Source organism: Semicossyphus pulcher, unplaced genomic scaffold (genome assembly GCF_022749685.1).
Source record: "Semicossyphus pulcher isolate SPU_LCO1_2020_fin unplaced genomic scaffold, fSemPul1.0.p SCAF_14, whole genome shotgun sequence".
Classification (NCBI taxonomy): domain Eukaryota; kingdom Metazoa; phylum Chordata; class Actinopteri; order Labriformes; family Labridae; genus Semicossyphus; species Semicossyphus pulcher.
The window spans coordinates 1,818,087-1,832,233 of NW_027211648.1; the positions used below are offsets into that span (position 1 = coordinate 1,818,087).

The window sequence follows — 14,147 nt, forward strand, 5'->3', positions numbered from 1 at the left end:
GTAGCGCGCGGCCATTAACCACTTGAGTTCAACTCCTTCAACTGCTCTATAAACGGTTTATAAACAGTTTCAATCGGCTCTGATGGTAATGTTGGTAAGTGTCGAGATTTGGCGTGTGATATTGGCAAAGACTTGTTATTGTTATTATAAATTATACAGAAACAGATGAAAGCTGAAAGTTTGAGCTAACGTAATGCTAGCTCTAACTTTAGCTAGACTGCTGTAGAGTTGTTTCCGTGACGACCAGCCAAGGAGGAGAGACTCGTTTTGATTCAGGTAACGTTTAAGAATGTGACATATTCTACCTGGCTTGTCACCTGTAGTTTCCTGAAAGCCAAAGCTCTGAAGACTTGTATAAGGTGTAGGATCGGTCCTTTCACTTCTTGAGATTTCTGCACAGAAAAGTCTCTTTTGGACTTTTTTGATGATGTAAATTTAACACCATATAAGGGGATTCTGACTTGTTGCACCTGTTGGGTTTTGGATGTAACTACTTGTGGACTACCTGCTCCCAGTCATTGTGCTCCCTTTGTTGACACTCAGCTTATTTCCTGTAAGTGGAGATGGGAGGAGCGACCTGGTCATGTGATCCAGGCTCATGAGAACAGGGCGGGAACATGAAAGTGAAAGTGTCTCTTCAGACTCCATTTTGAGTCTACGCAGCAGAATAACAAACTGAAGGCTGCGGCAGGGTGAGTGGTCATAAACATTTGTATCATTTGACTGTTAAAGTCTGTGAGTCACGTTTCTACCTGCGGACTGTAGAGGAAAGAAAAGTTAGAAAAACTCGACAGTTTTTCATCTGTGGACACAAAGTCTGGATTGGCTGAATAATTGACATTAAAGCTTCAGTAACTCAAGAAAACAAGCAGAGATATAAAGAACACCGAGCAGGAGGAGCGCTGACTGGTTTTATTATTGGTTTTAACTGTATTCTCTCTCTGTCTCTCTCTCTCTGCCTTTTCCTCTCTCTGTGTCACTTCCTGTTCTCTCGTCCTAGCGTGTGACTCTTGAACAGACGTGTTTTTTCTTGGTAAGATGAGTGTTTGTGTGGAGGAAGAGGAGGACAGAGCAGAGTCTGTAGTATTCAGCTGTCTGTCTCTGAAGAGTGACTGGTCCAAAGATGAACCTCTAAACTTCAGTAATGAACCTGGACCCTCAGACACAAAGTAAGAGAACTGACACTAAATAAATTAAATGTTTTATTTCAGTAACATCTGAAACACCATGTTTTCTGTAGATTTTGGGTTGGTATATTAAACAGTTCCATTAAAATGTTGTGACATTCAGGTAGATCATTTTACCAGTTTTTTGTTAAAAGATGATAAAAGAATTCAAAAGGTTAATGAAACGTTTATTATCAACAGCAGCAGTAGTTTGAGCATTTAGATCTTCTTAAATGTTTGGTAGTCTGAGGATTTATCAGGAGTCATGTGATAAGAATAAAAACATGTTGTGTGTTGCAGAGTTCAGCCCAACAGACAGAGAGCAGAGTCTGCAGTATCCAGCTGTCTGTCTCTGAAGAGTGACAGGTCCAAAGGTGAACCTCTAAACTTCAGTAATGAACCTGGACCCTCAGACACAAAGTAAGAGACTGTTTTTACTGTAAACTGACCTGACAGACGATGATGCATTGAGGAGGAATATTAAATGTTTTGCTAATAGATTTATATTCATGATGCAGAAACGGTTTCACACTAAGGTGGATGAGGGCTGCTTCTCATGTCTCTTTTTTGATATCTCCTCGCTCCTCGCTCGAACCGGAAGTAGTTCCGGAGACGGCATATTGAGGATCGTCTCAAAGCTCTTATCGCTGCTCCGAGGAGCGAGGAGAGAGGAGCGAGGAGAGAGGAGAGAGGAGGGAGACGGGAGAGAGGAAGGAGTTCAAAGGAGCGATAAGCGAGGATACACGAGAGCAGCCTCCATGGAAGTCTTTTACTGGCCGACACGCCCCCTTATTAGATATCAGTTAGTGATTGGACGCTGCAGCAGATCAGACTCATGTAAAACTTCACAACATCACCGGAGTTTCATATCGCAGAGAGGAAGAAGCGGACCTTTAATCAGACTTTACAGGGCGCCTTGAAACCGACTATAAACAACGTCGGTATAATGAGTTGGTATTTGACAAGCTGTGATCGTTTAGAAGGAAATATTGATCATAACTTGTCGTAAAATATATAAAACGCAGTGAATAACTGCAGATTTGATTTGTTTTCTGAGTCAACATCTGAGTAAAAATAAGTGAATTGTGTAAAAATCAAAAGCAGCAAAAACAGATTCATTTCTATTAAATGTAATAATTAAAAAACCCTCTAGTAATGATCAGTTATTCCCCTGCTCACTTTTAACACGGATGAATGAATGAATTCAGAGGGAGCAGGAGAGTCTCTCTGTCAGCAGGTAACACTACGTGTGAGAGTGATCATCAGTGAGGTCGGGTTTGATCAGCGTGACGTGATTTCTATTTATCCTGAAACTTTGAGCCTAATCAATAATGTTCATAGTTCATGAGCAGACAGTATTTGGGCTTATTAAATAATGAATTCAGATCAGATGATCAGTGATCGAAAATGTAAATAATGGATGAATAATATAAAGACATAGTGCTGGTAAGAAGTGTCCGTATGGCTCTGCAGCAGGAACACAGACTGCAGCCTGTTCTTCATGTGCAGGTGTTTGTTACACAGGTAACAGGACACAGAGAGGAAACACTGTTACTGTGTGTTTATTAGAATGAATACAGAGCACATGTGTGCAGACACAAACAGCTGTTAAAACAGACTGACAGCTGATCCAGCGGTGATCAGCTGACGCGATCATCACAAACGGACGTCGCTGCACGTGACGCTTCATCGTCTCATGTCTCTTACAAAACATTCCCTCGTTTCCTCTCTCCTCTCTTGGTTTCCTCGCGTCTCTCCATGCATCTCTGGTGGGAGGGACTAAGACGCAAGTGAACGACGCAAGTGAAGGAAGCATGGATGCAACTTAAGAGACATGAGAAGCAGCCATAGTCTGAGTTTTACATCCACAAACGATGTTTTTCTTCCAGAAAATATAGGATTCATTACCAATCAGAATGTTTGGCTCTTTTCGTATCAGCTGTTCTGATCTACCAGGTGCCATCTTGAATCAGTTCATATAATAACATTGTAGTGTGCTGTGTTGGCTCCAATGATCACATGAGAGAGGTGAACACACGTCTTTACTCAGGTCATAACAGCTCACAGCAGGTTACAGCGTGTGTAAGCAGAGGACACTCGCTTATATGTTGGCCAACCATAAAGTAACATCACAGCTGCATGTGCGCATGTAAACCAGCAGGTGGCGCTCTAACACTCTGATACAAATACTTTGACTGTCAGTGTCGACAGTTTGCTGTTTGTATTTAGTTTTCTGAATTGTGGTTTTCTGGATTTATGATTTAAACTGTTTCTTTGATAATGTCTGTGCATTCAGATAAGACGAGGCATGTGCAATATTTCCAATCTGTTTTGAATCATTAGTTTTATGTGGTTTGTTGTGTTAGCAGATCATCAATACAGTAAGAGAGCGATGAGGACACAGCATTTAAGGACACTGGATCACATTTTTATGTTTGGTGTGAGATTCCTGCCCAGTCCGTTTTACACCATGACATTGATTAGTCTGTAGGTATTTATCACAGATTAAATCAAATCAATAAATGAATCAGAATTCTGTTTGGCCAAACACTAAAGTTATTTCCACACATGTTTGATGAAGTGAAAGTATCCGACCTAACTGCAGCTCCTGACTATACAACTGAAATCATGTGTATCATTGTTACAGTTTAAGAGTTGTGCTGTGTGTAGTTGTTGCATTAGAAATAAACAGGAGGCACCGACAGCGTTTCATGTGTTCAAATAAATACATTGATTTATGTATTAACACAATATATTTCTGCTGCATTTCTCTCTTGTTTTATTCTTAGCAGCAGTGTTGTTTTTTACCGTAATAACTTTTATATATTCATCATCACTTCTCATTGAAACAGTGTGACTGAAGCAGACGGCTGATGATCGCTCCTATAAGGGCGGAAGAAGCTTCGTAGTTCAGCCCTCTGGTCTACTTCAGTTTAATTTAGGCCCCTTCTGACCTCAGCTCAAACATGACTCACTCGAGCTGAGCCGCCCACAGTGACGTTAAAACAGTAAAGGACATAATGAGCTGTCTTTAATGGAAGGCTTTTACTGTGAAGCAGCTGCAGAAAGTGTTGAGTTTGTATTAATAACAAACTACAGGCAGATCACAAAATGTTTAATAAGACTGTCAGACAGGAAAGCAGTTAATGAAAGGACAAACACTCTTACTGCTCTCTGTGAGCTCTCACAGCTTCTAGACAGTGTCGATCACATGGTGATATTTTTCTAGCAAAGTCAACAAATCATTTTAGTCATAAAGAAATGTCTTCACAGAGAGAAGAAGAGGAGTCATGTTTCTGTGGAGGAGCAGCCGTCCTGCTGTGCTGTGTGTCAGGACGTCCTGAAGGATCCAGTCTCTACCAGCTGTGGACACTGGTTCTGCAGACAGTGCCTCCCCTCATACTGGGACCGGTCTGGTTCATCAGGAGACTCCTCCTGTCCCCAGTGTGGAAAAAGATCCAGAACCACACCTGGACTGCAGACAGCCAGTCAGACCAGCACTTTCCAAAGTAAGAGCGTCCATCAGTCTGCTGATGTCATCACGTCTGAAAACACGGCTTGTTGTTTTAATACAGAGACATTTGTTGTGTCATTCAGCACCAACATTAAGATCTTTATAAATACCATCACATGTGAACTGATTTGTTCTGCTCCAGCAGACATATCTGCTCTGTGTCACGTGTCCCGTGTTCTCCTTTGAGGAACAATCTCATTTCATTTATATTTAACATGTTGTGATTTTATTGTAGCGCCCCCTGTCTTTGCTTAAAAACATTACAGTGCTGCTTGTGCTCCATCAGGATTGATGGAAATGGACCTTTTAAACCGCTGATGTTCACCATAGACTGTATATAAGAAGAGGGACGTAGCCACCGTGACATTTTGTTTTGAGGCCATGCTAAGCTAACAAGCCAGGTATTGTGTAGACAGACCTCTTAGACGGCCTGTTGGTACAATGAACCGCACAGCAAGACATTTTATTTGTGTGATAATTGCATGAAAAATCCTCCAGAAGGCACCAACGTGGAAACATGGCAGAGAAGTTTATTTCATTGATGAAAATGAGCTAAGCTGACGGCCAGCAGGCAGCAAGCAGCATCCACCTGTCACTCAAAGAGTTCAGGCCCTCAGTGATGCAAAATGATACTAAATATAATTACAATGGGTGAGTCACATAAAGATTCCCACATACAGATGTCATAACGAAATGAGCTGTAAAGAACAAATCAGTTTTTAGTACCAGGCTGTAAACATGTTTATCTCTGCTGTAAAGTTGGGATTGTAACATGGGCTCTATGGGGATTGACTCACTTCAGGAGCCAGCCTCAAGTGGTCATTATGGGAACTGCAGCTGCTTTTGGCACTTGTGTTTTGGTTGAATCTTTCAGCTCCTGAGGTTTCTGTCTGATATAAACACAACATTTCCTGTTGCTGCTGCTTCACATGAAAGTTTTCCATCAGCAAACCAGCAGGAGGCTTTTATTTTGGAGCAGCTACAGGAAACGCAGTGTATTTGTTCCAGAGATTCTCAGTGCTTTGTTAGTGGTTGTAATCATTAAAAGAAGATCTACACAACAAGATGTGAACATGTTCTGCAGGATTTTATCAGTGGATCAGTTTTAAATGTTGCAGTGATGAAGAAACAGCCACAGTGAGCTGTTTAGATGAAGAGCTGCAGACGAGCTGCTGAGGATCAACCTGTTCTCTCTGCTGTCAATCAAACACGTACACTGACACACAGTCAGAGGCTGATTTGGACTTTATAACCTGTAACTCTTTATATTTTCTTACATTGATCTTTTTCGGCAGTAAGATAATCACCAGACTGTCAAATGTTCTTGGTTTCATCTCACACTTTTTTCTCTTTTGTGTGAAAGGTGGTCTGCAGGAGGTTTTAGATCAACATAAGATCAGTCTGAGGACGAGATGTGAACGTGTGACTGAAGGAAGTGATGAAACAGGAAGTGGAACCCTCCTCAAAAGCATCTACACTGAGCTCTACATCACTGAGGGACAGAGTGAAGAGGTTAACACCCAACATGAGGTCAGGCAGCTTGAGACAGCTTCCAAGATGGAGACCCTCCATGACACTCCAATCCAGTGCCAGGAAATCTTTAAAGCCTTAAAACCTGACCAACAGAGACGCATCAGAGTGGTCCTGACGAACGGCGTCGCTGGTGTTGGAAAAACCTTCTCAGTGCAGAAGTTCACTCTGGACTGGGCAGAGGGCTCGGAGAACCAAGATGTCAGTGTGCTGATTCTGCTTTCCTTCAGGGAGCTGAACCTGATCAAAGACCAGCAGTACAGTCTTCTCAAGCTGCTCCATGTTTTCCATCCAACATTACAGAAGCTCACAGCAGAGACGCTCGCTGTCTGTAAACTGTTGTTCATCTTTGACGGCCTGGATGAAAGCAGGCTTTCACTGGATTTCACCAACCATCAGGTTGTGTCTGACGTCTCTCAGAAGTCATCAGTCAACGTCCTGCTGATGAATCTCATCGAGGGGAAGCTGCTTCCCAAGGCTCTCGTCTGGATAACTTCCCGACCTGCAGCAGCCAATCAGATCCCTCCTACATGCGTTGACAGGTTAACAGAAGTACGAGGCTTCACTGACGCCCAGAAGGAGGAGTACTTCAGGAGGAGGTCCAGGGATGAAGAGCTGTCCAGCAGAATCATCTCACACATGAAGACATCCAGGAGCCTCCACATCATGTGTCTAATCCCAGTCTTCTGCTGGATCACTGCCACAGTTCTGGAGCACATGTTGACCACAGGCCAGAGAGGAGAGCTGCCCAAGACCCTGACTGACATGTACTCACACTTCCTGCTGGTTCAGACAAAGAGGAAGAAGCAGAAGTATGATGAGGGACATCAGGTGAGTCCTCAGGAGCTGATGGAGGCTGACGGGGAAGTTCTTCTGAAGCTGGGGAGGCTGGCGTTTGAACATCTGGAGACAGGAAACATCATGTTCTACCAAGAAGACCTGGAGCGGTGTGGTCTGGATGTCACAGAGGCCTCGGTGTACTCAGGAGTTTGTACTGAGATCTTTAAAAGAGAGAGTGTGATCTTCCAGAAAACCGTCTACTGCTTTGTTCATCTGAGCGTTCAAGAGTTTCTGGCTGCAGTCTACATGTTCCACTGTTACACCAACAGCAACACACAAGTACTGAAGGCTTTCCTAGAAGAGGACAAACACATCTATGATAGACAGAACACATCCCTGGATGACGTTCTGAGGAGCACCATGAAGAAATCCCTTCAAAGTAAGAGTGGTCACCTGGACCTGTTTGTTAGCTTCCTTCATGGCCTCTCTCTGGAGTCCAACCAGAGACTCTTAGGAGGCCTGCTGGGCCGGACAGACAACAGTCCACGAACCATCCGGAGAGTCATCAACAACCTGAAGAAGATGAACAGTGATGAGATCTCTCCTGACAGAAGCATCAACATCTTCCACTGTCTGACTGAGATGAACGACCACTCAGTACATCAGGAGATCCAAGAGTTCATGAAGTCAGGGAGCAGATCAGAGAAACAACTCTCTGATATCCACTGCTCTGCTCTGGCCTACATGCTGCAGATGTCAGAGGAGGTTCTGGATGAGTTGGACCTGGAGAAGTACAACACATCAGAGCAGGGACGACTGAGACTGATTCCAGCTGTGAGGAACTGCAGAAAGGCTCGGTAAGTCCAGATGTGATTAACGTTATAAATCAGCGTTCATAAGTAGTTTAGTTCTTTAAATATCAACATTATAATATTTGTATTACTCTGAAATGTATTATGAAATAAATATTTAAAAATGTGTTTATTTTAAAAATGATCTGTTAGTTTTATTCGCTCACAGACGTTCTTGAGCTGTTTCAAATGTTTTGAATACAAAAATGTTTTTCACTCCGTTTTGTTTCTCGCCGTCAAGTTCATGAAAGAAAAGCTTTTCTATTGATTTCTAATATGTGTCACATTGGACATTTTCTTTACTATACAGCATTGGTTAATGAAGGCGACACGCAAACCTGGTGCAACAAATACAGGACTTAAGAGTTTGTTGTTGAGCTTTTATCACAGCAGCATTGAATCACAACATATAGCAGTATTTTACAGTTATCAGGGAAATGATTACTACATGAGTAGATTGTGCAAGGTGTGCTATATAATCACTAACTATAACCACTGTTCTTAAACGTTTAAAATAAGATCAGTTTCATTTTCTAAAGCAGATTTCTGAAGACAGAGAGAATTACTTTCATGCAGTTATTTCTGTCATGTTTCTGGTGATGGTTTTGGATCCATTTCAAAGTGAGGACAGAGGATGTTCGAGGACGCAACACTCTGCTTTCATTTTCTATTTCTACAGTGCACTTTATTTGATCTTGTGATGCTCTGTATATATCCAGTATTTCTGTTGTCAAAGCACTTTGTCAACTTATTTCTACAAAGTGCTGTAGATAAAGGAGAAGTGTTATTAGTGTTATTCAGATTGAGTATCTCATGTTTGCTGCAGCTGTTGAAGAACATTTTGAAACTTTGGGATCAAATGTTTTCAAGTTTTATAGTCAAATGTTTTGTAGTAAGTTTTTATAATCCAATGCTTTAATGCTCTCAAGTAGAATCTTGAGCTGAGCGACTCGCTGGGCTCATTATAAAGCCAGGTGCTGATAAAGGGGTGGGAAGCCAGCTGTCTTATCTGATCTAGAGATAAGAAACCAGGTGTCCCCCGCTAAGGAGCCCCCCCCTTATCTGATGTACAGCGTGAGAACGCGCCTAATTAGCGTTTGTATGGAATTGTCCTGCTGAAAAGTTGTAACTGTGTCCAACAAAAGTGAAAGGAAACCGCCTGAGGGCAGAGAGCCAAAGTTTGGGAGCTGAGTGCCAGCAGGAGGTGACACAAGTCTGTCTTTAGCAACATACTTGAACTCATTAGGCAGAGGACTGACGATGAGAAGAAGTGTGTCCAAGCCCAGCGAGGGAGGGGCTTCAGAGTGTATAAGACCGAGCGGCGAACATGTTTGCAGTCTCATCTGGATGACACTCATTGATTTATTGATGTATCAGTTTATCTGTGCTCAATAAAACTTTTGCTGCATCACATTTTGCTATATCTCAGATTCTTTTTGAAAGTTTTTTTGACCTATTTTGAAGAGTTTTTCTAGCAAGTTTCACGATCTATTGGAGATCAAATGAAGTTGCTGACAAGAGGGTTTTGGGAGCTTTTTGGCCACAACACAGCCGCTGTGGCCACAGGTGCAAACTATGGGATCATGTTGAGTGCTGTAACACAGTGATTTGGTAGCACGAGCAGAGAATCGTCATCAGACCTGCAAACTGATTCAGTGATGTCAGTTACACAACAATATCTCTGTACAGTTTGCTAACATTAGCTAACATTAGCTTCTGTAAACTGCTGCTCATACGACAAAGACTGTCACAGTAACACCCCTGAGTGTGTTGAACTGAGCTGTGGTGCATTTAGTTGCTCATGAATTCCACATTGTAGAGAGGGAGGTTGTGTTACATGGCTGTGTTTGAAGTGTTTCCTTATATTCTGTTACTCACAGAAAGAAGCTGACAGGTGTTTCTCTCTCTTGTTGCTGTAGAGAAGAGTAGGAGCAGGAAATGCACAGCTTCCACCAATATTTAAGGTGTGATGAATATCTCAGAACATTCTGGTCAAATTCACACTTTCTAAGAGATCGTATACACACCAATGTTATTTCTCTTAATACTGATACACTGAGAACATCTTTCTGAGGACATCATGTTCACAATAATGAAACCTTACCGGTTTGTTAACTGTGTTTGTTTGCTGAATAAGTTCTTCAGATGCTCACAACAGAATGTAGACGACAAAACTTCATGCACTCAGCTGTCACACACATCAAAATGTTTGATTATAATATTATTTAAATATGTTCAGGTCTAATACTGTTAATAGTTTCCGTTCGTTTCTTGACACTTGACAGCAGTCACTGAATTTTCCCACGCACGCAGGTGAACCTGAAAGCAGCAGGTAGCCAGCAAAGACAGATCGTCTTTCTCGACTGTAAATCTGAACTAAGTTTTAAAAATGGTTTCTAATCAAGACGGCCTCATGCTAACTTTTTGGAGACAGACATTTTCTCCTCCTTTATCTGCATATTAAAGCAAATCAAAGGTTCAAAGTGTGCAGGTACGAGAGGGAGTGAGGAGGAGGATTGTTTCATGTCAAACACAGATCAGATGAGCTGAACCCTGAGGTGAACAGCACGTTTAGATTATTTAGTCTGATGTGTCAAACTGTCATGAAGTCAACACAAAGTGTCTCTTTCATTATAACATATCATGTCATTTATGTGTCATAACAGACTCTCTAAGTGTGGACTGTCAGAGACTCACTGTGAAGTTGTGGCCTCAGCTCTGAAGTCCAACCCCTCCCATCTGAGAGAGCTGGACCTGAGCGACAACAAGCTGCAGGATTCAGGAGTGAAGCTGCTCTCTGCTGGACTGCAGAGTCCAAACTGTAGACTGGAGACTCTAGAGTAAGTTTACTGACTGTAGCATGTAGTTGTTGGTGTTCAATTCATGTCCTCGACTGAGGTGTTAAAGTTTTGGTTCATTCATCTTCAGGATCGACCTGATCACAGATCTGAAGAATTGTTTTCAAAAATGTTCTGTCTTTCCAAACGGCTGAACGACAAGTAAAGAAAAGAAAAGAGAAATTCAACGTTTGAAAGTTTCCACTCGACTCACATTGGTGTCGATCACACAGTGAAGATGATGTCAGTACTGACGAGGCTGTAGTGTGTGTGAGGGACGTGAACGATGTCGTAGATCTGATGATGGCAGATGAAAACAGGCTGCAGAGAGTTTGAGCTTCTGTGTGAACAGACAGAGAGAGGGGGTCGATAAAGAAAAGAGAGACATGAATGCAGAGCTCAGTAAAGCTGAAGGTAGGAACTGTGATGATCTTCATGGTATCAGAAGCTGACAGCCCACACAGCTGCTGTGGTGTGGTGTGCATCAGAGCAGAGCTAAGAGTAATAAACAGCAGCCTAACAGCAGCCACAACAACACAACAGAGCAGGATTCAAGGTCTGTTTGAAGGGTTAAAAAAGGACTCTGATGTAATGAGGACAAAACTATCAGTCATAGTGTTTGTGATTGACAACATGAACAGACTGTAAATAGATTTTATTGATCAAAGTTCAGTCAAACTTTAGAAGCTGGATAAAGATGAAATGACACATCAAAGTCATTTGAACAGGTCAAAAGGTTCAGCATCCTTCAGATAAACAAGTGTTACAGCTGCTTAAAGCCACATGAAGTGATGATTCTGAGTGACAGCATTAAGTTGGAGTTATCTAAGGTTCTATATTATTTCCTGTTATTCTTTCTAACAGATCAAAGTGTTGCTTTGTTTTCATGTCAGCATTGAGGAATTCTCTGAAGAAACAGACCTTTAGATTTCAGCTCAAACAAATCAATAGTGTGCACCAGAAACATGTTTGTCTTAATGCAGAGGTTCATATTGATTCAAGTCAGTCTCAATACAACACTCCCATTCCCACATGCACATATATTTCTGGAGTGATTTAATGTCTGTCATCATTCCTTCTGTCCATACTGTCTGTGAAGAAGTCCTCTTCTAACCTGACTCCAGTGTTACGAGATGGAGGACAAACATTCACAGTGTGTCACTTTACAAAAATGACTTTTACAGTTGAGCTTAAACTAATAAGAGGCTTCAGCAGACTGAGCGACACATATCAAGTGTTTAGTGTTTGACTGTCTGCTTGTTGAGCTGCAGTGGAGGAATAGTGACTCAAAGAGTGAATTTGGTTGTGAATAGTTTGAAACGTTGGTGGACACACACTTGATTTGGCTGACTCAGACTGCTGAAGCTTCATATTAGTTTCACATGAACTTATGGAGTTTCTCCTGCTGTGTAGTTTTGTTAGGAAGGGACCACTTCACACTCACTGGGGACAGTAGGAATCATTACTGCCACTAATGAGTCTTTAATGTGCAGAAAGCATGTGGCTGTTATTTTAAGACTTCAACAAATGTGGACATGTCCTTTTTATTCCATAGACCTACTAAGCCCCAAATACAGTAAGAAGAAGGTCATTTAATAAATGAATGAATGAACAGTGTTTAGTCCAACATGTGTGATGTGTTCATGATTCTCTAATTACAGACGTGACTGAGATCAGCAGCATGTTATGAACCTGTGCTGACATGAAAAGGTGTTTGAATGTTCTGTTGACATTTGGATGATGACTGCAGAAGGCTGACGTTATGATGATCCACATAACACACTGGAAAAGTCACTCCACTCATTTGAAGGAAAATCTGCATTTTTATCTTCATTATTTATTCAGATTGTGGTGCTGCAGGTTGTCAGAGATGAGCTGTGCTTCTCTGGCCTCAGCTCTGAAGTCCAACCCCTCCCATCTGACAGAGCTGGAGCTGAGCCACAACGAGCTGCAGGATTCAGGAGTGAAGCTGCTGTGTGGTTTTCTGGAGAGTCCACACTGTAGACTGGAGACTCTGAGGTCAGAAACCATGTTTTACTTCTGTGCTGAGATTAATATGATGTGAAAGTTGTGTTGACACTAAAGTGCAGACATAAGGCTGATATTATACTGATCCACACTGAGTATCTTAATGCTAAAGTCTATTTTCTTCTTCACTGCTTTAGTCCATTGACTGTAGCAGAGCAATGTTGAGTTCCACATTTAAAAGCTTGATAGAAGAAGAAAAATCCTACACTGTATAATTCACTGTGAACCTCTGAAACACCTGATTTCATCTTTTATTCCACATCATGTTTTGAAATCAATCAGTAATAGATACATTTATTAATGATTTCAGTTTGTAGCAGCAGAAAATAACAAATATATTCAGTATTTTCTTTTCCAACATTTAGATGCAAATATTTGTTTGTTGTAACGACTGAAAAGTTTAAAGTGAAGATGCTTTGAGTTTCTGGCTCCACTATTTCTAAAAGAAATACTGTCCATGTCTTTGTTCACATTCCCCAAAATTCATTGGGACATATTTGGCATCTTGGAAACTTTAGTATTTTGAGTGGACTCTTCAGTTGTTTTCTGCTGCTTTTGATTGTATTTCTTGTTTATTGTGTTTGGCTGCACAGCATGAGTTTGTATAGATGGAGCCACTGGTGCTTCTTGTGTTCCGCCCTGAACAATGAGGAGAAATAATCCCACAGTGATTGGGTGATGTTTCCTCAGAGACATCTGGAGTGAAATGAGGAAAGTGCTGTGATTTCCCGGTACGAGGGTGGACACAGAAGCAAACCATCTCACACTTTCAAATGAAAAGACCCTGAAATGTTTGAAATGGGTCAAAGTATGAGGCCACAGTGGCAGTTTTTCTTGAAGCACTATTTTTAATGATCAGTCACAAGGGGTAGCAGGTTTCTGGATGTTTCACAGAACAACCTAAAACCAATAGGTTATCAATATCAGATCTTCATCATTCTTTCTACACATATAGTGTAGACTCTTACAATCTCTCTTCAAAAAGAATTCTGATCATGCATTAGTTTGTCTTTTTCCAGTCTTCATATTTTGCAGATATTAGTGACATTTTCTCTGGTAATGTCAGCTGCAGCTGATTCAGAACGCTGCTGCTAGAGTCCTCACTAAGACCAAGACAGTAGATCACATCCCTCCAGTTGTGAGCTCTTTACACTGGCTCCCTGTCTGCCAGAGAATAGATGTCAAAATACTACTGTTTACAAAGCGCTGATTGGTGTGGGGCCAAAATACATTTGTGATCTACTGACACAGTACGAACCATCCAGACCAGTCAGGTCGTCCGGGACAGGTCTGCTTTCTGTCCCCAGAGTCAGAACCAAACATGGAGAAGCAGCGTTCAGTTTTTATGCTCCGTATATCTGGAACAAACTCCCAGAAACATGCAGGTCTGCTGAAACACTCACTTCTTTTAAACCAAGGCTGAAGACTCACCTGTTCACAG

General features: G+C 41.7%; 1 protein-coding gene across 2 annotated transcripts in view; it reads left to right on the plus strand.

The window, feature by feature from the left end:
- Positions 1 to 623: 623 nt before the first annotated feature.
- The window catches only part of LOC138590817 (protein NLRC3-like), a 51,457-nt gene continuing 37,933 nt past the window's right edge, over positions 624 to 14,147 (plus strand). The window contains exons 1-7 of one of the 2 annotated variants that reach the window (XM_069661202.1): positions 624 to 692; positions 1,001 to 1,169; positions 1,467 to 1,586; positions 4,440 to 4,675; positions 6,044 to 7,847; positions 10,508 to 10,681; positions 12,524 to 12,697. In XM_069661202.1, the coding sequence (XP_069517303.1) occupies positions 1,039 to 1,169; positions 1,467 to 1,586; positions 4,440 to 4,675; positions 6,044 to 7,847; positions 10,508 to 10,681; positions 12,524 to 12,697 (2,639 nt within the window). In that variant the 5' untranslated portion in view covers positions 624 to 692; positions 1,001 to 1,038. The remainder of the gene's footprint in view (positions 693 to 1,000; positions 1,170 to 1,466; positions 1,587 to 4,439; positions 4,676 to 6,043; positions 7,848 to 10,507; positions 10,682 to 12,523; positions 12,698 to 14,147) is intronic. The other variant, XM_069661201.1, reaches the window with a different exon arrangement.